Raw genomic sequence first — 24479 nt, 5'->3', positions numbered from 1 at the left:
TAAAAAAATATATATATACACGTGTATAAATGGCCTATATAGTAAAAATTTGCTACTTGTGTTATTGGGAATCCCTGCTTGCCCTGCAAGCAAGGAACCCCGGGGGTCCCCGCAGCTCAATTTGACAACCGATGCTCCAGTGTCCTATTGTTTTAATATACACGACAAAAACCGACATGCATGGCGTTTTTAAATTGAAAACCCCAAAGCGCCCCAAAATAGAATAAAATAAGTCACAGGTTCATAAACACTGATGAAATATTGTGAGTATGTGGGTGCATGCCTTGGATTTAAATTAGGTCTCTTCTCTTTTAGTCCAGCACTCTTTCTCTTTTACTAAGGAGAGGATGGGCGTTTGTAGACTGCTCTGGAGCCTGCGTCACGTGGCCTGGTTTCTGCCGTCCCATTGGTCCAAGGCACGTGTCTGGGAGGACGGTGGGAAAACGTCACTCGGGGGGCTCATATTGAAAATAAGAACAAAACTCCAGAGTGAGAGTATTAGAGCATCAGTTTAGGAGCCTCTTTATTTACCCTTAGTTTAGTTTAGGTGTAGGCATTACCGAGCACGCTGATATTGGATGACACTAAATTGGATGGTGCGCAAATGGCAAATGTTTTAGCTGTGCGAGATCAGTTGTAACCCGAGATTGGGGGGATATATGTCAAAAAGTATGCTTTTCTCAGAGGACACAGTCGCAAGGCTTTGCATGGTGTCCGAGGCACTCACTAGTATTTGAGTTTTCTTTTTTATTTATTTTACTCGTGCAGTTTTTGCAGTCTAATTCCCCTAAAGTTGTTCGCGAATTTTATTGCAACGGGGAGAGCGATAAAGGGGTTAAAGAGAGTAAAGCGGGGGAAAGTGAATCAGTATGGAAGAAAATGATCACGGCAACAGAGATGTGGTGGAGCGGCAGGAGTCGGCGGACGAATCAAACAGAGCCATCCTTCCCCTCTTACAGGCGCCGGAGAACCTGCAGATCCCTCACCGGGTCACCAATTTTTTCATCGACAACATCCTGCGGCCGGATTTCGGACGGAAAAAGGACGGTGGCGCAAACCGCGAAGAGAGTAGCCTTGCGTCGCGGGAGAGCCACAACAGCCCAACCGCCCCTCAGACCGAACCGGTGGGGAGCACTGTGCCAGCAGAAGGGACCTCCACTCCACACACGGTTACCGGGACCAAGAAGCCTGCTGTAGCCGCCGAGGAGCCCCTGAAACCCCGCGGGGAGAATGGAGACCAGTGCCTAAGCTCAGACTCAGACAGTTCCCAAGCCAGCTCAAACCCATCCAGGTCTCAGCCCATGCTGTGGCCAGCCTGGGTCTACTGCACCAGATACTCGGATAGGCCTTCTTCAGGTTGGTGTGCGTTTTTTTAAATTTTCTATACCGCGTTCTCGGTAACCTGAAATACCCCGTAACACTGACCCCGAATGCCTTGACCGACTTCTCGAGAGTAGAGAAGCGAACCGTGCTGTGCAGAGCAGGCTGAGAATTTGCACACACACAAAAGAAAACCATCAAAAATTATTTAACGCAGGAATAATATCCACAGGAAGACAATAACAAGGTGTGAATTTACAGAGCGGAAAAACACAACATGAAAAGCTTTTGGCGAGGGGCAATTTTAATGCAAATGACAGAGCGGAGATCATGTCTTTTTTTTCCTTAAAAAAAGATATAAATATTTTAAATACTAAAAATACAGAAATTGAATGTATATATTCAATTTCTGTATTGCACAGAAATTTAAATTTTTGTCTGAAAATCTCACATTCAAGCAGTCATCAGTTTCACGTTGTTATGAATATGATAATATCGGAGTCCTACTTCCATTAAAAATAAGCAGCTGCGTGTCTTCCAAAGAATTTGCTCCAAATGAATATTTAGTGCACTTTGCGTGGACGTGTTGCTCTTTAAACGCGTTGCAGAAGTTGTTTGAGGTGAATTAAATATGCATATGCTTTCAAATGATGGCTGCAGTAGGACTTGTAGGCTACACGCTGGCCAGTAGAGAGCTTGGTGGTATTTTTTTTCTAATCTTCAGTTACAAGAACGCGTGGAAAGTCGCTTCTCATCTAGCAAGCAAGGTTAACAGCTCGTGTATTTTTCTAAGTGTCTGTCAAAAAAAGTGGAGTACAACTTGTTCTCATGCATTATGTAACGCCATATAGAGTGGCGTAGGCGACTACTACCGAGTTGTAGAGCTGCAGGTTTTTATTGGGGGGGGGGGGGGGGGGGGGGGGGGTTATGGGCACACACATCATGCACGTTGATTCATGGAGGTTCGACTCGTATTAAGTAGTTTCATTAATGTTTTCCGCGCTGTTTGGAGGAGGCGACCGAACACAGACAGCCAGCGGCTCCACAAAACAGGCCTCCATCCAGACGGAAAATTAATGTGTATCTAATGTGTGCTGCTCACATTCTGTTCACGTTTGTCCACTGAGGAGCTTTTCAAGTGGCCCACAAAAACTAAAATGCAAAGTAGCTTCACTGAAATTGATCCTGTTTTTTTTTTTTTCAGCCAACCTGCTAAACAGTGGCTGAGTTGTGTCAGAGATGCTTTATGCTAATAATTTCACATTGCTCCAGAGTTTGTGTGTGTTCGTGTGTGTGTGTGTGTGTGTGTGTGTGTGTGTATCCATACGTAGTATGTGTAAGCCGGGAAGAGGGATAAAAACAGAGGGGGGAAGGGAAGGTTTTGTTTCTGCTTTGTCAACATTTAACAAGCATCCCTGTTCAGATTTTACAAGTTTCTAAAAATGTTTTGTCAGTTAATTCACACTTATTTTGCGATTTTTTTAAAAGGCACGGTGACCAGAGCAGTAAGACACAGAGCCATTTGTTTTCATACTTATTGCATGGGGGGGGGGGGGGGGGGGTGGGGGGGGGGGGTGTTAAATAAGCTTTATAAAATCTAGATTATTATAAAATACGCTTTACGCACGGGTTTGTAGGCACTGCTGTGAATACAAATTAGCACAACAGTGTAGAGATCATATGTTGATTGAGGATTTGAATACATAAATAAGAAAAAATGAATCAAAATAGTTTCTGAACTTTATAAAACAGCTCTGATAATGGGCAGTGTATCTTTTATTATGATTTTATTCTCTTTTATTCTTCTCGTGTTCGGATGCTGACAAACCCATACATGTGTATCTGTGAACCCCACCTCCCACCTCCCCACACTACAGGGCCAAGATCTCGGAAACCAAAGAAGAAAACGACCAGCAAAGAGGACAAGCGACCACGGACGGCCTTCACAGCAGAACAGCTGCAAAGACTCAAATCGGAGTTTCAGACAAATCGGTATCTGACGGAGCAGAGGCGACAGAACCTGGCGCAGGAACTGGGCCTGAACGAATCCCAGATCAAGATCTGGTTTCAGAACAAGAGGGCCAAAATCAAGAAGGCTAGCGGCGCTAAAAACTCTCTGGCCTTGCACCTGATGGCACAGGGACTGTACAATCACTCCACCGTCACGTCGAAAGACGAAAAATCAGACAGCGATTGATTTCCAGAGAAGTAAAAGCAGCCTCCTGACGAAAAAGAACCTATAGTAATCCTATTATAGATTTTTATAGAGATATCACAGAGAAAAAAAACTCTACTTACAGGAATATTTAATGATGCCACAGCAGATAAAAATACTACAAAGTACTATTACTATTACTCAACGCTAACTCAGTAGCCTACAGATGTACATCGCGTCCAGGGCACCGTTAAAAATACAATACTACAAAAAAAAAAAAGTAAGAATAAGATCGCTACTACTTCGAGTCCCTACAGGAATTCTAATGCTACCATAGGTCTCTGTATGTTCCTATGGGAATATTATAGTGCTTTTTCGTTATATGGGAGGTTTAGACAAGCCTACAATGCAATAATTTCACCGAATAAAGGGCCAGTGTATAGAGTATACCAGCATAAATTGTTTGAAAAAAAGAGAGATATTTCTGCAATATCACGTCTATAAAAGATGTTGTATAAAGGTATGTTTTCATTGTTTGTTGTCCCCCAACCCAGCCCAGCCCAAGCTCAACCCCAACAACCCCCCCTGAGGTACAAACGCTTACTCCCTTCATTTTTATATACCGTATAGGATTACTGCTACCCATGATTGTCATCGTTTCACATTTTACTAACTGGCACCTGACGTTTGGATTTGTCAGTGAAGTAAGCAAACTTTAAGTCCAAAGAATATTTTTCTGCTGCATCCAGGCTACTGTGAATTTAAATAAATGCTAACGCGGTTTTTATCTTCCATGCTTGTTGGGTTTTTTGGGGGAGGGAGGGTTGATTGTGTTTGATGTAAAATAGGCAGAAGAAGGTGTTGCGTGTCAGCTGCAAAACTAATCGGGCAGACTCTGAATTTTGATACTTTTTTTTTAAATTCACAGTTTCTTACAAGTGACCGGGAGAGGTAGGGATTTTTCTCTCTCTAACACACCACTTAACTAAAATGCTAATTTAGGCCTTGCTTATGCTTGTGGTCATCTCATAGCCTTTAAACAAATATTATGTGCGTATTCCATTCGTTATACCAATGCATCAGTGCAGCTATTATAGTTTTAAATAGCAATACGAATCATTTTTTGTAGCTAAGCGAAGGCTATAATGCTGCCTATTACGTCACAGAAACAACTCCGTAGCATAAAGACAATGATGACGCCGATTTTTGCGCACTCTCACGAGTATCTTCTAGAAATGCAGGTTATTGGATGTTCTTGTTAAATCTTTCTCTATATACATTTTTATTGCATATCCATATATCATAAAAAGAAGGCAAATCCGTCAGTGACTGTATTACAAATGTTGGAAATCTCTTATCGTTGTTGAAAGGACTTCATATGTGTATTTATATAGATTATATTGACAAAAAAAATCTATCCAATGACCAGTGTTGCTTTAGAGTAGATATCTGAGGTGTTTACACTGCTTGTTTATCTTGCAATAACTTCTTTTTGTTTTCTTTTGTTTTCTTTTGGGTTCTTTTTTTTGTGAATGAAAAATTGTTTATGGGGCCTTTTGCATGAAAGCTGCAATTTGTTGTACTTGGGCAAATAACTGTGTTTATAAAACTTTGGTCTTTATCAACGAAAGTATGATCGAGCTAAGTTTCAGACTGTATCCATACCAAATTGTGGATTATTTGCCTTTCAAAGTCTTTTTGTTGTGTATCTGCAAAAAGTGTGTGTGAATTAAAATCCACCAAACAGAAAACACACTTTGCCTTAAAGTTCAAGTGTGAACTTTTTATGAAACAGAACTGTGCCGAATCAGAGAAGCAGTATTACTTCAAATGCAGACTACTCAAGTTTAATGCCTTTATGAAAAACTGCTGGTACGACATTATGAATTTACTCATCAGCGTATATCTATCTATATATGAACATGTTTAAATAAAATTACAACACAGAGTTGTAGAATACAATGCTATTTTTTATTTTATGTTGGAAGTATTCTTTGGTATAAATGTACATAATTTGTATCATGTATTAATTGTGTAATTAACTGCCACCTGAAAACTGCAGAAGAAGAGTAAATAAACCTTGAAGATTATACACAAACATGTTTCTGAACTCTGTATGGTGCTCTAAAACCCATAAGCATTAGCCGAGGCCTGGATAGAACAGCAAACGGGACCTTCGGTCTCTCCTGATAGTGTGCACACATCATAACTTGAAGAAAAAACAAATACATTACAAGCTAAAACATGGCATTTGCTCTTTTTAAAGAAAATTACAGACATTATTCATTTGCACAGCACAGCAGTCCTTTCCATGCAAACACACACTTGTTTATGTTCAGAATCGTCGCTGAAAATCAGAATCATGGGTTTTGAGATTAAAACATTTGCAAAAGCTTCAAATATTATGCAAGGGAAAGCCTTTAACAATTCCCAGGCATGTTTCCTCAACAATGCCTTATCTGCATTTCCATACTTGCACCACTAGTCTTTGAACGCCATGTCTAACGGCCAGTGACTAGCATTAGAGCAAATAGGGCTGCACCCAGCACTGTCTTTGAGACGGTCAGTGTTCCTCGTTGCTTCTGAAAAGAGCCTGTGCTTCTATCACAAGGAAGAAATTGGAGTCGAAGGGAGAGAGCGAGAGAGGGTAGGGGAGGGAGGGGTGAGTGCAAGAGGGGGAGAGAGAGAGTGAGAGAGAGAGCAATGAAGGTCAAAGCCTGTCATGGCTGCAGGTGGCTGGTTTCCCCCTCCCGCCCCTCAGTAACCCATTCTCCACACACAGCTTTTTCACTCGCCAACTCATACTCTGTCTCACACACACACACACACACACACACACACACACACACACACACACACACACACACACACACACACATATCTCAGTATCACTTGGTTTATTTTATTCTTGCATGGCACACACACACACACACACACACATCCAAATACTCCATTCAATTGTGTTCCTCCTCACATGCGCACGCAGCCCTGTTGTTTTGATCCTTCATTCAGCGCATCAATAGGAAGCTTCATCAAAATATTCACAGGCAGAGAAGCTCCCCTGAAGTTCAGATAGGGACACCAGCGCATGAACAAAAGCTAAAGCTGTTAGGCTGCATGGGCACTTCTTTCCTGGAACAAAAGGTTTTATCTGAGAATAATTTGTCTCGTATTGGGAAGTAGAGATTCAGGTGGTCAAATGACCACCAGCGGTCCTTTTTTGAGGCTCCTCATGGTTCAGAAAAGTCTTGCATTGCTGCCAAAATACCATATATGACCGTGTAAAGCTGGGGAGGTAACACAGAGATAAAAATCTCTGCAGAAACTCTTAAAAATGCCTGGGATAAAAGCAATTTTATTCAGTACTGCAGACAATTTTAGAGAGTTCTCATGTTGTAAAAAATGGAAGTGGGTGCAGGATACATCAGGAAAGTATCAATGTCTACCTCTACACACAAAAGGGCCCCATCCTGCTATGACCTCTCCCACCATCCTCCCCCTCCCCTACTGTGTCATTTACCCACAGTTTCTAAATGCTTCCTACGGCCAGAGTGGAATCTGCTCAGAGCTGCCTGGGCTTTGTGGCGGAAACATAATTAAAGTGGTGAAAGATGTAAAAGGTGAAGAATGGGGATGACATCAGGCCAATTTCACACTTGGCACTCGAATGGCTAGGTCCAAGCCAGGACTCTTGCCTCGCAACACAGATCAAAGCCCACTGTCACCGCACCAGTGCAGGAAAAAAAAGAGGCAAAAGGACACCTAACTATGCTAATCCCCAGGACGAATATATTTTAATCTTGTTAGAATACAAGTTAATGCTGTGGCTCAGTGGCTGAACTTTTTTGGCAAGAATGAGAGGTGGACAGAACTACTTTTACCTTTTCTACATGAGGTGCCTCTGTCTGGCACCGGATAAACAGTCAGAGTCTGAACAAACTTTTTTTTGGACAAACTCACCGTATTATCGAGCCACATACTGTACAGGGCAGCAGATAGCAGTGAAAAGGCAGTGAAAAGGCAAGCAACAGTTTTCATTAAGAACAACGATGGAAAAAAGAAAAACTGTGTCAGTGACCCCGGCTGAATCCCCACTAGGGCACCTAACATGCAAAGGAAATGAGTATTTTGTGGACTGGTTTGTCCCCTCTCACACTGAGCCCTTCTTTCTCAAAAGCACCTTGGTAACCCTTGATCTCTCATGTATGGAAGTCAGGGTGCTGGGGCCTGCAGAAGTTGACTAGGCAGACAATAGCAAGCGGATGCTTTCTGGAGAAGTCACACCCAGGCAACTCTCATTTCACACACCGTGTTTGAGTGACCCTTGAAAAAAAAGAAAGAAGATGCAAGACTTTTAAGCAAAGATTCTTTTTGTTCACTTGAAGAAATTCAGGAAAAAGAAAAAACATCAATGCACCTTTTCCCATGTAGCTACCATATTTGTTTCCTAAAGTAATGTTTTCTGCTCAGCGAGACCAAATTTTATGCTGCGTTCAAATTTCACAAAGTTGTTTTTAACACAGCATGAGTTGCACAGCTTGTTCTCTATACTGGTGGATTTATGGATGTGTCATATATTTTTAACAAAAAGATGGTAAAAGAAATATAGGAACAAAATAAGAGAAGCAATTACAGAATAGGAAATGTTTATTAATAAAAAGTTATTTAATATTACGGTCATAGTTATCTTACATTTAATTTAACATAAATACATCATTTCTTGCAGTTGCACCTTAAGTTGAATCATGTCTTTTGCAGAATGCGTCTGGTGTAACACTGACTACGGCTTTGGATGAACTCTTGTCTTTGATTGCTGCTACAAAATATTACAATAAGCACTTTAGAACTAAAAAAAAACACCAACTTTTAAAATAATTTCCTAATATGTCTTATGGGTCATCTTTTTTGGCAAGTGGAAGCAAATATCTTGCATGGCACAAAACACAATGTTTTCTTTTGGAACATCTGCAGATATCAATTTCTGAATGTACATTTACACCTAAAAGCAGCAACTACAAAAATTATTTTCACTAATCATCATTATATTCTTTAAATTTTGCATTGATCATTTATTGTTCAGACATTAGATACACAAAATCCCCAAACACAAAATGCTTAAACATTATCATCAGATTAACAGTTTTATCTGATTAAAAGTCTAAAATCTATATATTTTTAAATTTGTCAGTACATGAATATAACAAAAAAAGGCCAGAAATAAAACAGATATTTTATCGCAATTCAATAAATTCAAAAATTTCTTCTCAATTGGACACCTTCTCAAACTGATCAGGTATTTGCTCTAATAAGAAATCCTGAGATGTGGATAACATTTTCCAGGCCCCTCATTTTGAGTCCATCGTGTACAAACGTTACACCATCTTTAAGTATTGCAACACCTAGTGCTGCAGCTGATTAACAGTGGAACATTTTTCTACCATTTGACCACATATCCTGTACAACAGCTATATTAATAAAGATTTTCTCAATCATCAGCTTCAGTTATTTTAAGTGAAAAAAATCAAAATGCTAATTTGAGTGAATATGCCACTTTGCAACTTCAAACCTGAGTAAAATTTACCCTCAGTAATGAACAGATTTATGTTTCCTTGCATGAATGTGTTATTTAAGCCATATGTAATGCACTGGAGTAAACAGTGTATACAAAATTTGTGCTGAGTTTGTCTAAAACAGGTCTGTAACAACATCACAAAGCCAAGATTAAAACATCAGCACTCTGGTGGAAGAGAAATGCACACAAAGGTATCAAAAGGTATCAATTTGTAATGTGCGCTTCATTATAATTTCAAAATGAGTCTAGCAACAACAAAAAAACGGATCCACTTAACAGAAAAACTCAGGTTGGTTCTGTTTCTCCTACATTCTTCTTCTACATACTAAATAAAGATGTACAATGTACAGTCATGCCAGTTTTGGCCTTTTTTCTTTTTCTTTTTTTTTTATACAGAGTTTGTGTTGCTCGCTAACACACAGCCAGACAGGGTCAAGGATACATCTGACTCACCTCAGGCCCCCTTGCTTTCCCCAGGGACTGGCCTGTCACTCACTTTGTGGTTACGGATCATAGCTGACAGAGGCACAAAGTGAGAGCTCGATGCTGCATCAACAGTAGCAACATCATCACCAAAACCCATCCTTAGCATGACATCTTCCTCCTAGTACACCAGCTAGCTCCCTGCACTGTGGAAAGGAAATAAACACATTCACACCAAGAGGATCATAATAAACTGTCATTCAGCGAAAGTAGGAAGAGCTAAAAATAAAAATTTGGACATTTACCTTTAAATTTTCCACACTGCAGTTTGGATGTAGAGTGCCTTGCAATAGAGCTGTTAAGAAGAAGCTGCCAGTCCTGCAAAGGTTTAAAATGATTGGGTATAATGCTTAATTTCAGCCAGTTTACTGAGATTGGTTATATCCATCTATGCTCTGTGAGCCATTTTAAAAGGGTCTCAAGCTCATTGAAACAGCACTGGGTTGGTGTAGCGTACAGCCTTTAATTGGTATTAGTTAGATGACATAATAAGCACATTCACAGAGCTGTTTAAGAGCAAAGGGTTTCAAAAATCACTGATCGCACTACTTTGTTCTGTCAACATTAAAAATGAATATGCTCGCTGAAATACTGTACTGTATCACTTCAGAATACAAATGATGCAGTGGCCAATGCGTGCAGTACAAACAAATACATATTATGAGTAAAATATGAATATTTTAGGGTTTTTTGTTTTGTTTTTTTAACATCTTTAGATAGTACACAGCAGAAAATCCTGTGTTAATCACACAGAGCCCATAAGCAGTTGTATAAACCTGTAGCCAAAAACATGAAGAATGGCAGCACGCCAAAGAGCATGTTCATGTTCAATTACAGTGTAGTAAGTGTAACGCCTAATAAAATACTGCATACGAAGGGTTCGCTAATCATATTAGCCCTATTACAAGTTTTGAAATCAGCTCATAAAGAAGAATATATGATTGTTTTGAGTAAAATTTCTCACAAACTGTTGCTCAAAACAGAGCGTTACAGTAAAATACAGATGGCGGATGAATCTGTGACAAAATTTGCTAACTATTCAGTGATTTCAGCAGCGTGTTCCCGTCTAGACATTTTCGGATTCACATTGTACTCAGACGACTGAAAACACCAAAAAATAATGATCTCGCTTTGAGCTGGCATACGAGGCGAGCTACAGCTCAGTCGACTGTGCCTTAGCTCACAGTAGTGGGCGTTTCCCTCTTTCTCCCTCTCACTCATTTTGCTGCGTGCTGCCATTTTAACTGTTCCTGAGTGGCAGGCGAGAGGGCGGGGTTGGAAGTGGCGGCCATGATGGTGGAATCGCTACACCCACTCCTGAGAAACGGCCTCAACATCAAAGCCAGTTCACACATTAGGCTATGTTCTGGTTCAGGCCAAAATCAGCGACTGTAGGCATAGGATAAAGAGCGACATGTGGTAAATAATAAAAGAAACATTTCACTGTGTCTGTGGCGAAACATTCCCATTAAGGAATAATGTTGCTAATTATTTTCTTCTAAGCCTATTAAAATAGTTTGTTTTGGGGTTTGTTTGTTTTTAAAAAGGAACAAAGAAAAAAAAATCTAGACATTTGTGCATATTGGCATAAAAATTCTAGACAAGATCTGATTTGCGTTTTTAAAATTCAAACTCTTCATTACTACTTTTCAGTGTTTGTCTTCTTTGGTTTCCAGATTACGTTTAAATCTTTTCCAAGGAATTATCTATGTATAAGCTCTGAGTAAGCAGAGATAAAGAGAAACACTGTGCCGGATATTAATTTGAGCAACTGAAATATAAAATTAAAAATGTGAAAAAGGTCGAGCAACATACGAGCATAACAATGTGTAACCACACAGAAAATCTGTCTCTCGCTCAACAAGAAGGCATTAAAGCCGCTCGGACAGACAAGTGCTACTCAGCATTTGTTAAAACTAAGCAAGTAACTAAATTGAATTTATATAACACATTTAAAACCAAAGTGCTTTCCAATAAATTAAAATAAATAAAGGGCCTAAAGACTGATGCTTCACACAAAAACAGCTTATGTTAGTAGTCAGTTTTTGTAAGTAAGAGTTTAATTAATATTTCTATTGGTTTTACCTCCAATTTATTGACTGAATATCACATTTGTAAATGAAATTTTAAGATTACTTACTGTGTATGATGAAGAAAACATCCAAAAGTGCATCCAGTAAACAGCAAAATCACAATACAAGTCTTCCATTTTGTGACCCAACTGAAATTATCATATAATATAACTAGCAAATAATTAAATGAATAAAAAAATAAAACCAGTTTTGCCAACAAATTCATGCCTGTGGTTTCTGAAAGCAGATTGCGCATTATGTAGGTCACATCCATACCCCGCCTCATTTCCCCACCTCCAACCCTGAAATTAAAAAGAAAAAAAAATGTCTTCCTTGGATGACCAAAGTAGCTCCTAACCAACTACAGTTGAGGTCAAAGTTCACCGTGTCCCCCTTGGCAACACCAGGGCAACAAACAACAACTGTGTCTAGACAGGTCATGGTACACCCCCGCACCATGCCCAACCCAACCCACTACCCCCTGGCTTCTTCCGGAAGGAGGTGTCAGCAGTAGCCAAGTACAGGGTAAACAGGGCAACGGGGTGGAGGGGGGTGCCCTTTGGCCCTCATGAGGTCGGATCAGCACCTCCACCCTCCACTGATCAAAGATCAGCATCCTTCATGCCAGGGCCTTGGTCAAAGGGGGCAGGGTCGAGAGATGAACTCTACATTTCTGTAAGCTAGAGGTGTCCAGACCCAATTGTCTTCTTTCACGGCCCAAAATGGACCCTTCCGGTGCTGCTGATTACATTAGGGAACGACAACCTCTTTTCAAAAGAAGCACCCAGACAAAAGAGGCGCTTCCGTGCCCCTCGCCATCTGGTCCCAAAATAACAGAAAAAGTCCTAGGGATAAAAAGCCCAGCCAGCACACAGCTTTAAATAAAAGGAAATCTGTTTGAATAGATGGGATGGCTGGACAGATAAGCAAACATACAGTAAAGCCTCACATTTACGCAGAGATTGGAACCCAATCTACATCAGCAAATAAAGCAGTGTACATGGGCTCTGAGTAGAGGCCTGGAAATGGTATTCTGCCTGTGCACCAGCTAGAGAAAAGTGCCACACATATATCATCATCACTATTATTGGAAGATATACAACGCCAAAGGCCCTTGATCAGGTTAAACTCATTCGTAATGGAAATTAGATTAAAAACATTAAAATATATGACAGTTCTGAACTGGTAATACAATCTAGTCAATAGAAATTAAGATAAATAATCCAGGGCAGAGTACGTCAGGCACCACTGCACGAAAAAAGCCAATGTATTGGGAATTCAAAAGGATTTTCAACACATTAGGTTGATTGCTAATTGATTTGCAACCACAGACACTGTGTACTCTGTCTGTCGTATCCCTAGTAGTTCGTTTTTAGTACTTAGTTGTCTTCATCAGATGAGTTTCTATTTTGCATGTCGTGACTTTTGAATGCCCACGATTCAAACAAAGCAAAAAAACATTGATGCAGCTGATGTCAAAGATGATTTGGCCTATTTGCAGCTCAAGTTGCCTTGAAAGAGAAGAAAAAATGCTACTGACTAGCAGTTAGCACATTGTTATAGTGTCATTTATTACAGAGTCCAAGTAAAGAGCACAGTAATATCTTATATGGATAGTCACCATTGAAAAAATATTGTTTATTACTGAGAAATCTTTGTAAATTTGGGAAAATCTGAAATTAATTTCTCTAATTAAAGTCCTAAAAATGTTGACTCTAAAATAAAGCAACGGGAAGTTCTGAAACTTTTTTTTTTTTTTAAAGATTATGACCTATTACAATTAAATACACTTTTGTCCAAAGTGTAAACATACAGGCAATTTAGGTAAGAAACATGGGATCCTGCTGTCACCTATTCTATAAAATGGGACTTTTGGAGCTCTGTTTTGCTAATGCTAATTATGTGCTCTGCTATGCATGGCCCGTTTTTCCTCTCAGTTTAAGTCCACAAGGAAATTTGGGGGAATAAACAACCTCATTAGTGGCAAAGGTGATGCTGCCCTTGATCTTGAATGCTTCTGTCAGGAGAAAGGACAATGTGCAGCATTGAGAAGTAAAGTTAGATTGAGCAGTCTCCCCACTTGGGACTAACAGCTATGTTAAGAAAACTGATTTATTTTTTAAAATAAAAATGCAACTGCAATGTGGAAAAAGCACAGCATGAAACCCAACTTCAAACATTAGTCATTACATTAGATAACTTGTTTAGGCCCAAAGCTGCTAAAAGGCTCTCCAATCAAATACTGTCCATCAATCCGCACTTTGATTATTTAGCATTGCTGCCTCTTTAAACTCCATCTTCACAGATCAAGAGCTTAGCATTGTGTTTTAATTTAATGCTTTTATTTAAGGTTTAATCACCAAAAGTTTAAATATGAATAAAAGGGATGTAGGAAACATGAAATAATGCTAGTGCCGGGAGAAAATGATGATTTAATATCCAATGAACCTGAAGAAAAGTTTTAAATAAAGTTTCTTTTTCAGTTTTCTTTTAATTTTAGAGCCATTCTGCAAATATATGGCTGGTCTTACATAGTGCAAGTTTTATACAAAGATTGTTTTCCAACCTTTTCCATCTTTTCTTCATATGCTTCACTCTTCTTGTTTTCTTTTAGGAACTCAACCTAAATCCCACTCTAGTTTTATGTTTTAAACATCATACAAATAAGTAAAATGTGCGTGAACACAACCAAATAATTAAAAAATATGGCTGCACACTAAGTGATCCACATCTAAGCTGTCGAAAATGGTCAGAGGCTATAAATACACCAGCTAATTCATAAAAATGAACTGAATGCAAATGGAAGTCTGCTGGTAGGAATTCTGACAGCTAAATCCAGAGAGGAGTGGAAATTACCGTCGACTTCAATGTCTTAAAAGACCAACTCCACACATGACAACAAGCTCCTCTTATCCCTGCTGTGATGCAGCAACATCCTGCAAGATGATATTTTCATCTGTGTCATTTCTAGAAAAAGCTGTTCATATCGAAACAATATGAAGAGAATAAACGAAGGTGGTGAGGCGCTGTGATGTGTAAAGCTCCAGAGTAAAATAAGATATCAAAATAAGAGTTTGTTTTATTTTTAATAAACACTCCAAAGTTTTAAACTTCAGACATGTCACTCTGATACATACAGGTATAACTGCTCTAAAATGCTAAAGACAGACTGCATTGATGTGCATTTAGACCAGAATTTGACATGTATAAATATGGCTCAGTCACTCAATTGCCAATGCTGTAAAAGTGTAATGATGTCGCTTTCTTCAAGCTGAAAGTCAAACCTCTATAACACAGGCAAACACAAATGCACATGCACAAATTCGTGGTTGATTTTCTTTGCTTTTTGTTTTCTCAAGAAGTACTTTTTGGCTTTGCAATTATTAATAAAGGCAGTTATAGACAAGAATATCAAATTACAGGACAGCTACAGTCAAAATGTGGAATCTGTCAGGTTTTTTTAAGGTTTGCATGCTCCAGGATGGCAATTACTGCTATACCGTAAATACCTCTCAATCAAGGAAACGTTAAAATTTACATTAAATGTGCACCAATCGCATGCACGATAGAGCTGTTAGCCAATTACCATCCACACAGCATGACAATTACAGATAATTATTATTTGCATGTCCTGAACCAGTGCAACACTGTCATAAATGTTAGAGCTGGTTACTGCATTGTTCATTTTACTGTACATGAACTACCTCCCCATTATTTTTCCAACTAGGAGAAAAAAAATAAGTAGAAAGAAAACAGCTACAACCAGAACTAAGCAAACTCTTCATACTGCACAGCAAATAGTCACACACTTGCTGAAAATTTCTACCATCTCAGAAAAAAACGTGTCAGACAAAATGCAAGAAAACAAAGCTTCTTTAGACAACAAACATGAGAAAAACTCTCTACAGTGCACTGACTCTCTAATCTTTCTATCTCACTAAGGAGAGTACACTTCCTGTTGCTGTCGTTGACTGACCTTTCAATCCACCAAATCATCTACAAACTTGTTTACCTGTGGCTAAAGCAAATCTAAATAACAGCAACACAGTAAAGCCCAACCCACCACTGAGTCACTGCATGGGTGTCTGCTGGGGGTTGCACATAACTGGCAGACACTAGCTCAGTGGGATAAGAGAAGCGAGTGTAACATATAGAGGGCAGGTGGTGCCAGTCATGTGGAGTACATGTGCGCCGTCCCAGTCTGTACCGTCTTAGCTCCATAATGAGTTTTTTCCTTTAGCAATCCCTAAAATTATGTCATCAGGCCTTACAGAGTACTCATTATTGACTGCAACAAACAAGCTGAAATAGCACTCAATCCTATGGAGACATGAGAAATGCATTCCAGGGAGGGACTTGAGTCGCTGTGTGAAACCAACAAGAACCAACATGACACCTGGCATTTTACAGCTAAAGTGGGTTGATGCACACTGCTGAGCACAGTAGCGAAATGGCGAGACATGCTTCTTAATTGTGCAGATTTGAGTGTAGTGTTCAAAATAAATAAATATTTAACATATGGTTGTCCAAAAAACCTGAAGCCTTCTTTTGGTTTTGCAGACAGATGAGGTTTACTAAGCTTAAAGAAGGAACTAAATCTTAATATTAGGAAAGAAATAGAACATTTAAAAACAGATTTTTGTTTTCTGGTGGGGTTTTTTTGTTTTTAAAGGATGAAATGTCTCTACAATTTTTTTTTAAGTGCATTTAAGTAAAGTTCATGCAATGCACAATGGGAGAAAAAGGTTCCTACAATAAGTTTTTCACATTAGAGACCATAGATTAAAAGCATAATGCAGTTTTTAGGGGAACAATTGTGACGTTGGAGCTGTGGGAAAATGTTCACCAATACATTAAATGTAAAACATCTACGTGTAAATCTAATATAAAGGTGACTAATTCAAAGCGCACAGCAGTCAGAACCTAACTTTTTAAATCAGTGTTTTTATGACAGCACAAGGTTTCAATGCATTTGGAAGAAAATTCTCATACACATTAAACATTAACATAAGCAAAACTTTTGCAGAAAACTCGAATACTGCTGAGCCCAAAGAAAACTTTGCTATTTGCTTTACTCGGTAGTTTTACAAACAAATACAAATAAAATACCCCTTTAATGTCGCTTGTAAAACATCGTGTAACACAACAGATTTATGTGCCGCTAGTTTGTAGATGCAAGGAAATTAAAAGGACACACCTTTGGAAAATATGTAATGTAATGAGCAATTACTCAAATGTACATCAAGTGTTTAGTAAAGGCGTTTTTCTAATTTACAAATGTGTGCGATGACTTCTGATTGCTATTGTGAATAAAGTCAAACTACAATAAGTAATGTAAATGATTAGTGTGTAGCGAGAGTTCTAATATTTAAAGTTAAGTATTTTTAGAGTTGGAAATTGACAGCTGGAATTTAAAAAAACGAATCTTATATAATATTAGACTAATAAAATCAAAGTCAAAAGAAACCCTGAAGAACTGATGCCGCCTGCATTTCTGAAGTCTTGCAGCATCTGTGCTTTCATAAAAGTGACATGTACCCTGACTTAAAGACTGTGCAAACATTTTAAAGAGGGTAATTAGTAAATAGTTAAAGGAAGCAATCACCTAGCAATGAAGATAAAAGGACTCAAAGGAAAACAAACTGGAAATGGGCTGGTACCATTCACATCACAGTCGGATTCCAGAGGTTATATGCTAAGTCCTGTTAAGAGTCTCAAAGGGCAAAACATTGAACACTGAGGACTTCTGCGTGAGTGTTCATAAAACCCAGCCTGAGTTTAAGCACACAAACATGAAAAATATCAATTTCACATTTGGTTTAACGCTTTCACACTTTGTGTCACTGACACCCAGAGAGAAGGGCTGTGGAAGACAAAACACAGCTCCTGGATAAGGATCATGTTAATGCCTATCAATTAGGATCAAAAAGGGATTAACCGGCATGGTTGCAGCAGTGGGATGGGAGCCCATGCAAAGTCACTGAATACTAGGGGTCAAACCCCCGACTTCATTAGGCCTGACCTTTCCACGCCATTGTGTGACAGAGAGATCCTGCAGTCTGTGGGTGCAGTCTTACCCATCTTTTAAGGTTTGGGAGTCAGATATGAGACATGCAGAAAAGCTGTTGGAGATAAGTGAAATATGAAATATTCACTTTCAAAGTCCAGGGAGACTTATTAGGTTACTGCAACTTAGTGCAGGTGGGTATTTACTCATCAACCCCCACACTCTGCAAAGGAAATCAGTTTTTCACCTTAGAGAGAAGTGAGATTTACTAATTAGTCATGGTGCAGCCTTCCCTCAGTATGATGTACCGCAGGGTTGATGAGCTCTAACTCTGTCTTGCCGTCTTAATTCACAAAAGGTCAAATGGCAGAATGAAAGCAGGTATTCCAGGTGTGTTCAAATAAGACCCAATTAGGGAAAAATGCAAGTGCACCCTCAAGTCTCAGAAATCCAGCTTTGAGGGAAACTTTTACCAAAGCCACCGCAGTGGTGAAATTTTAATGCTTTTGTATGTTAACGAAGCAGTTTTTGTAAGATATGAAACAAATGACAAAAATATAAAGCAGTAACATACACACCGATCTGCTCTACATACTATTTGCACCAAACTACTGGCTACTCCACAAATGACGTTTCTGACTTTTCACTATAAAAGTATTTTGCAGATTTATTCTTACATCTTCATTTTTGTGAATATAAAGTTAATGCAACAAGTTACACTTTACCCCAAGTATGTCTTTTGTTAAAATAACCAAAATTTGTAGACGATGGCGATGTGTACTATATTACACGGAGGCAAGGAGGACTCTCGAACTGCCATATTATCATCTTACCAGATGTTTATACTCACTCATGGTGATAGTAGCTGATCAACCAAGCAGCTATCAATTTTAGAAGATGTCTTGATTAAAATATGCACAAAACAATATCTAATAACTCGTCACAATAAGAATGTGTTTTGTCTTCCTAATTACAAAAATCTGTCCTTTAATAATGATACGAGTCAAGCTTTATATAGTTACTATTGCACTGGTATACTATTTACTGCACGTTCAAACCTTCATTAGAAAGCCGAATACTGTTACGAACAATAAAATCTCCAAAAAGCATTGTGCAACATGTTAAACACTACTGTAAAAGCATACATGTCTTTTGACACAAACAAACTGTATAACTAAGGTCATTTTCAAAGCCGTAGTCCACTGTAAAATCTTATGTGTTGACATCTCAGAGAAAGAGTTACACAAGCAGAAGTTCACCTCAACCCAAAAGTTTCCTCCCAGAAGGTAAGTACTTATTGAGGCTGTTGCTCACTATAAGCAAGCACACAGCCTTGCAGTGCAGTCAAACAGTGATCACCAGGCCCTATGACCTTGTTTGTATCGTTTATGAGGGTGTTGTAAATGAGCACACTCCATTTAAAAGTCAGAGGTGGTTTTGCAATCAAATGAAACCAGGAAGTACTGCTGAAGCTGTCAATGCAACGCAGCTGAGTGGGAACAGACATGCTGCGTGTGCACATCTTAAGACTGGCTGGATCACAGCTAGTTGTAACAAATGCAAGCAAACACACTCCAGTCAACGAAAAGAGGTTATTTACTTACCTTCACAACTCTCAGAAATAACCGTGACATTTACATTGAAGTCAATGTGGAATTTCAGGCAGGCAGCCTTCTGCTAATGAAGAACTAATATTCATGTGATATGATGTTGTGGCTGCAGATTACATTCCCAACCTCAGTGAGTGTGTGCCGACTGTGATTCTTTAGTGATTTAAAATAAAAGAAAACTTAAAAAAAAAAAAAAGGTCTGTTATCTCCAAGCCAAGATCCTACTGTTGACCTAAGATCAATTCAATACTTCAAAAATGTTATTTTGGCTCAAAGCGACAGAAAAATTCACCAGATAAACAGCTTTTTATTATTCTGTTATTAAGGTTTAATGGAACCACTTAAAGAAACATTTTGAAAAGTAACATTGGATCAAAACGGTGAAAACAATTTAGGCTTATTAACAAAAGCATCTGCAGTCAAATGAACTAATAATAAATATTAATAAGTGTTCAACGCAATCAGGATTTCAGCTGAAATAATTTCGTTTTAGTAATCATAATTTCAAGTGGAAACTATCTAAACCACCTGCATGCATAAGCTGAACTTAATATGGTTTAGCATGGCTCATTTTTAAAATTCATTTAATTATTTTTTTAACAAAATCTAACAGGTCTGACATTAATCTATAGGTTTGGTAATTCTGACCTGCCTCCTGGCCTCATAACACCTAAACACATGCATAAATCCAAAGTCCCTTTTCCTCTCTCTATTTTAATGGCAACAAAGCACAGACCCAGCTTAATGTTACTGACAGCCACTGCTGTGTTACATGGCATCAGAATACAGTGTGGCTTTACATAAGTGGAGGAAAACAAGTATTTAGTGGGTGGGTAAAGGTTAACTAAATAGTTTCGTAAGACAAACTAGCAGTTCTACATCGTTTTATACAGTACATTTAAAATAAACGTTGCAATGGGTGGACTTTACTTTCCAGTGCAGTCATTAGCTAATACAACTTCATTAAAAAGATGCATCACTTATAAGAGCCTGACTGAAATCTAACACACACAAAAATACAACACTATATCGCTCTAATATAATTTAGCGTCAATAAGCATAACTTTTCTATACTATTCTATAATATACAAACAATATTTTATTACACTCATTACATTTTAGAGATTTATACACTCTGCTCAATAAAATAAAAACGAACTGTGTTTAAATAAACGATTAAAAATAACTTCAATAAATACGAACAATGCGTAATAATCGTACAAATCAGAAATAAATTTGCTATCAAACCGTTAATGCCGCTAAAATTTTATTACAAAAAATATAAAAGGTTTAAGATGCACAACACGCTGGAAAAAAAACATTTTATTAATCGTGTAAATGTATTATGTTAATGCGCGTTTTTATTATCGCCGAATGCCTATAACTTTTCGACAATTTACAGAGCAAATAAAATTTAAAATCAAAAATCAAACAAACATTTATTGCTTCAGAATCTTCTCTCGAATGATCATTTACATGGCGTGACTTAGTGATCGTCATTTAAGTCTGATAGACTTCAATAAATAACAAATAACAAAATATGTGTATTGCACGTTTTAAAGCATGTATTCCATGTTAAACTTTTAATAGTACGTTATTAGAATATATTACGCTGGCGCTTAATTAATACTTTTGATTTAAATCTGAGGTGATGAGCATTTTCAGTAAATCATCTTAAACGTGGCATCAAAAACATTTGAAAGTCAATTTAAACATTTGAAAATGAAAAAAGAAAGCATTACGGCAATAAGAAAAAACACACTGCACTGAACAAAAATTAAAACTTTAAAAGACAAACTAAAATACTACTACCACTACGCTAAAAGTACGTTTCACATATACCCCTAAATCTCTTTGACTGGAAAGTTTTAGTTCATACAAGTTGTGCCGTTTTCTGTTAGGATTTATGCTGAGAGCTCAGATTTCCTTTTCTACGTGCTACATTACAGTTCTTCTCTTTTGCCAGTGCCTAAACCTAAGATGGACGTTGATGGCTTTGCGATATCGATGGCTAAGACCGGCTGAGGGTCACAGCTGTGCAGCTGTTAGAGCAGAAAAGGGAAATGGATCCATGTTTTGGCAGACTGCCAGGAGACATCTTAAATACAGAGAAAACCTTGATTTGAAAAGAAAAAAAAATGACACACCATTGTCAAAGGAAACTGCGTCATTACGTAGCAAAAGCCTGGTGAGCTAAACATCCCACCATTTACAGGAGACAATGGCAGGTGCTGCTGCTGTACAGAGCAATGCTTTGAAACAGGCTCAGATTTTAGTTTGTATGTGCACAGAAATAACCCACGAAAAGCCTGTTTTTCCCAGACATCATCATGATGCTAGACCTCGTGACTGCACTTGTGGGTGGAGACAATCATCCAATAGAAAAACAGTATGAAGATTCAGAGCGCCTCTTGCATCAGCATTTTCCAGTCAACGCCTCAAGTATAACTTATAAGATCCATATCTATGATTATATTATGAAGAGATCAAAAATGTGTGTTGGTAAAAAAATAAAATAAAAAAATAGTGAATGACAGCAGTGGATTTGATTAGCCAAGTCTCACCATCATATCATGCAGAACTGGCATTGCAGGCAGGAGCTCAAGCTCTGGAAATGCTGGTGTGCAGCGGACTGATATTTCCCTCAGGCAATCGCATTCACTCACTGCAGCACCTTAAAGCATTCCTTGAATTGCTTTTCTCAACTTTAAACGTGCCCAAATGTGCTCTAATGAACAGGTCAACACAGATCTTACCATTTGGGCGGGTATACTTCAGGGTCAAACATATGAAGGCATGACAGACTTCAAGAAACCAGGGCTCTCCTGTGAAAATGAAAGGGAAAAAAAAGCATTACAGGACAACTGTGTGTCTTAGTCAACGCTCACATTCTTTTGCACCACACAGAACATAGCAGAAAACTGAAATGCCAAGGATTAAATTAAACACTTTGTTTTTTTCTTGTTTATCACAGCTTTCTTCAAACTATTCCAACTAAGTCTGCGGCTAAAAAGTCCCCACACATAAATGCCATATTGGCTAGACGGTAAGTGTGGCTGAAACAGTTTAAAAACAAATCGTAATTGTGCGGAAACACTTAAGCTGCAATCGTTATTCACTTTATGGTAGCTGACACAATTACAGATACATAATTTAGGAATGATTTTATTTGAAGTTAGCTTTAAGCGATGCATCGCTTTAATTTACAGTTTGATTGGAGGTAGTAGTGATTAAATAAATACTCATTTAATTAATATTGTGGTCACAGTTACAAATAATAAGTAAGACATTTCACTAAAACTGCATTACAAAAAAAAAAGAACAAAAAAAATCTGAAAATGAATCAGTAACGTATTATTCTGTGTGGCATACACCCCCAAAATGGCTCGCTATTCTGTGCTATTGTGCTACTGTAGGTAAATCACATATTTATTTATTTATTTATTTATTTTAAAAGGTATCAAAAAGAAATATAAGACTGCTTTGCGCGCATTTCTTACCTTTCTAATTGCATTTCCAATCATTTTTTGTCAGACACTGGTTCAGGTTAGGGACAGGCCTGCAAAAATACTGCATGTTTTATATGTGGCTACATGATCAACAAGCTCACAAAAACACCTGAAAAGGATGAGACTAAAGAAGCCGTCAGACATCAGAAGAGTATGCACTAAGTAGGTGTTAATGAAGAGATCTGTCCAGGCTGGTCACTGATATGGCAAACAGATAAACATCACAGACTTAAGCAGTGGAAATAACTCGTAATGTCAGAGGAAAGCTTGAAGCACTTTTACAAGTGAAAGTTAATACTGCCTGCCTCCCTCTCTTTAAAGAGGATTCTGTAAAGCATTACTACCGCAGCTATAATTTTTCAATAGCGTAATACCACTGTTATAAATCAATATCCACTTCAGGTGAAGCAATGCATCTCCCAAAGACATTGTACACTTTTTTTTTCTTCTGTTATCGTGCATCCCACTTTACAGCACTACCTGTGGTATGAACACACTGGCTGTTAATACAAGACTCATTCAAGTCTAAAGCGACAAAAGCTTTAAAATAAAAAATTACAAATCATAAAAACTAAAGTATAATCTTACAGACTACATCGTTATTCCAAGTAATGCTTTCTCCTATGTTAGGTTACTTTTTAGTAAACTATTTGTCTAAGACTCGCTGGATTTTTTATGAACACAAAAATATAAACATTCACACTCTCAAATTTCATTTTCAACAACACTGGAACACGACTGCATTTTGTACTGCGTATTCCTGTTGAGACCACAGCCTTCTGAAGGTGCTGGGCCAAATGCTCAGAAATGCTGAGTAGTTGCACGACAAATTTTGGAATACCCTGCAAGCCTTATGCAGTGATGAATCAGACAAAATGGCTACCAAGCGCCCCTATAAAAGACCGGCATGCAGCAGAAGAGAAAGAAGTGGGGAGGAAAGCTCTCAGATAGTCAAGAACTGCACAAAAACATTGCAACTTTCCATTTACTGGGTTGCACTGATCCAAGGATGCTAACTAGTAACAATCAATAATCGACCGAAGAAATAACTGAGCTGACGATTACAATAAATGTAGGTTTGAAAAAAAATCTGTGAAAAGAGCTGATATTCACTACCCCTTCTACCTTGTTGTCATTTATAACAAGACGTGTGACCATTTTTGCCACCGTTTTCCTCCTTTACGTTGATTCATATATACGTCATGGGTTGCAACAATACTTTAGCAGCCATCTTGCCCTAAAAGAGCAGACACTGAAAGGAGGGAGGAATTCTCCCCAAGTCATATGACCGCACTGTCTGCAGACAACTGCAGTGAAGGAGGAAAAGTGTCTAGACTAGTCTGTGGCAGCAGCACATCAGGCACACAGCCACAGTGGCACACAGATTACTTTGATCGTGTTGTTAAAGCCTTACCAATATTTCTGTTTTCTGTAAAGTCTTGTGTTTTAGGATAAGAAACTGTTTGACAAAGACATCTTTCGGTGGTCAAACCAAATTCATCCAGGCTGGGCTACAAAAGATGTTTAAAAGCACACGTAGGGATTTCAGTTTGGTGCAATACTGTAGCCATATTTATTACATTTATTAAAATATGTGTGCATTTTGAATATAGTATAGATTTCTAGATGTATTTTTTTTTATCCACAGTAAGTGTTTTATTATACTTTGAAGCTACAAAAGGGAGAAGTTCAGGTCAAATTCTGAAAACTTTTAGAATTCAAATATTAATATCATGTTTTGAGGAAAATTT

At 38.3% G+C, this 24479-nt stretch overlaps 1 protein-coding gene across 1 annotated transcript; it reads left to right on the top strand.

The window, feature by feature from the left end:
* Nucleotides 1-869: 869 nt before the first annotated feature.
* Nucleotides 870-3517, top strand: en2a (engrailed homeobox 2a). The gene is made up of 2 exons (XM_085362291.1): nucleotides 870-1356; nucleotides 3198-3517. The coding sequence occupies exons 1-2, from the start codon at nucleotides 870-872 to the stop codon at nucleotides 3515-3517; spliced, it is 807 nt and encodes a 268-aa protein (XP_085218417.1).
* The last annotated feature ends 20962 nt before the right edge of the window (nucleotides 3518-24479 follow it).

Source organism: Diplotaxodon limnothrissa, linkage group LG9, assembly GCF_057381915.1.
Source record: "Diplotaxodon limnothrissa isolate DT_005_m linkage group LG9, D_limnothrissa_male_GT1.1, whole genome shotgun sequence".
NCBI lineage: Eukaryota > Metazoa > Chordata > Actinopteri > Cichliformes > Cichlidae > Diplotaxodon > Diplotaxodon limnothrissa.
The sequence above is the reverse complement of the archived record's forward strand: the minus strand, read 5'-3'. Positions and strand labels throughout refer to the sequence as shown.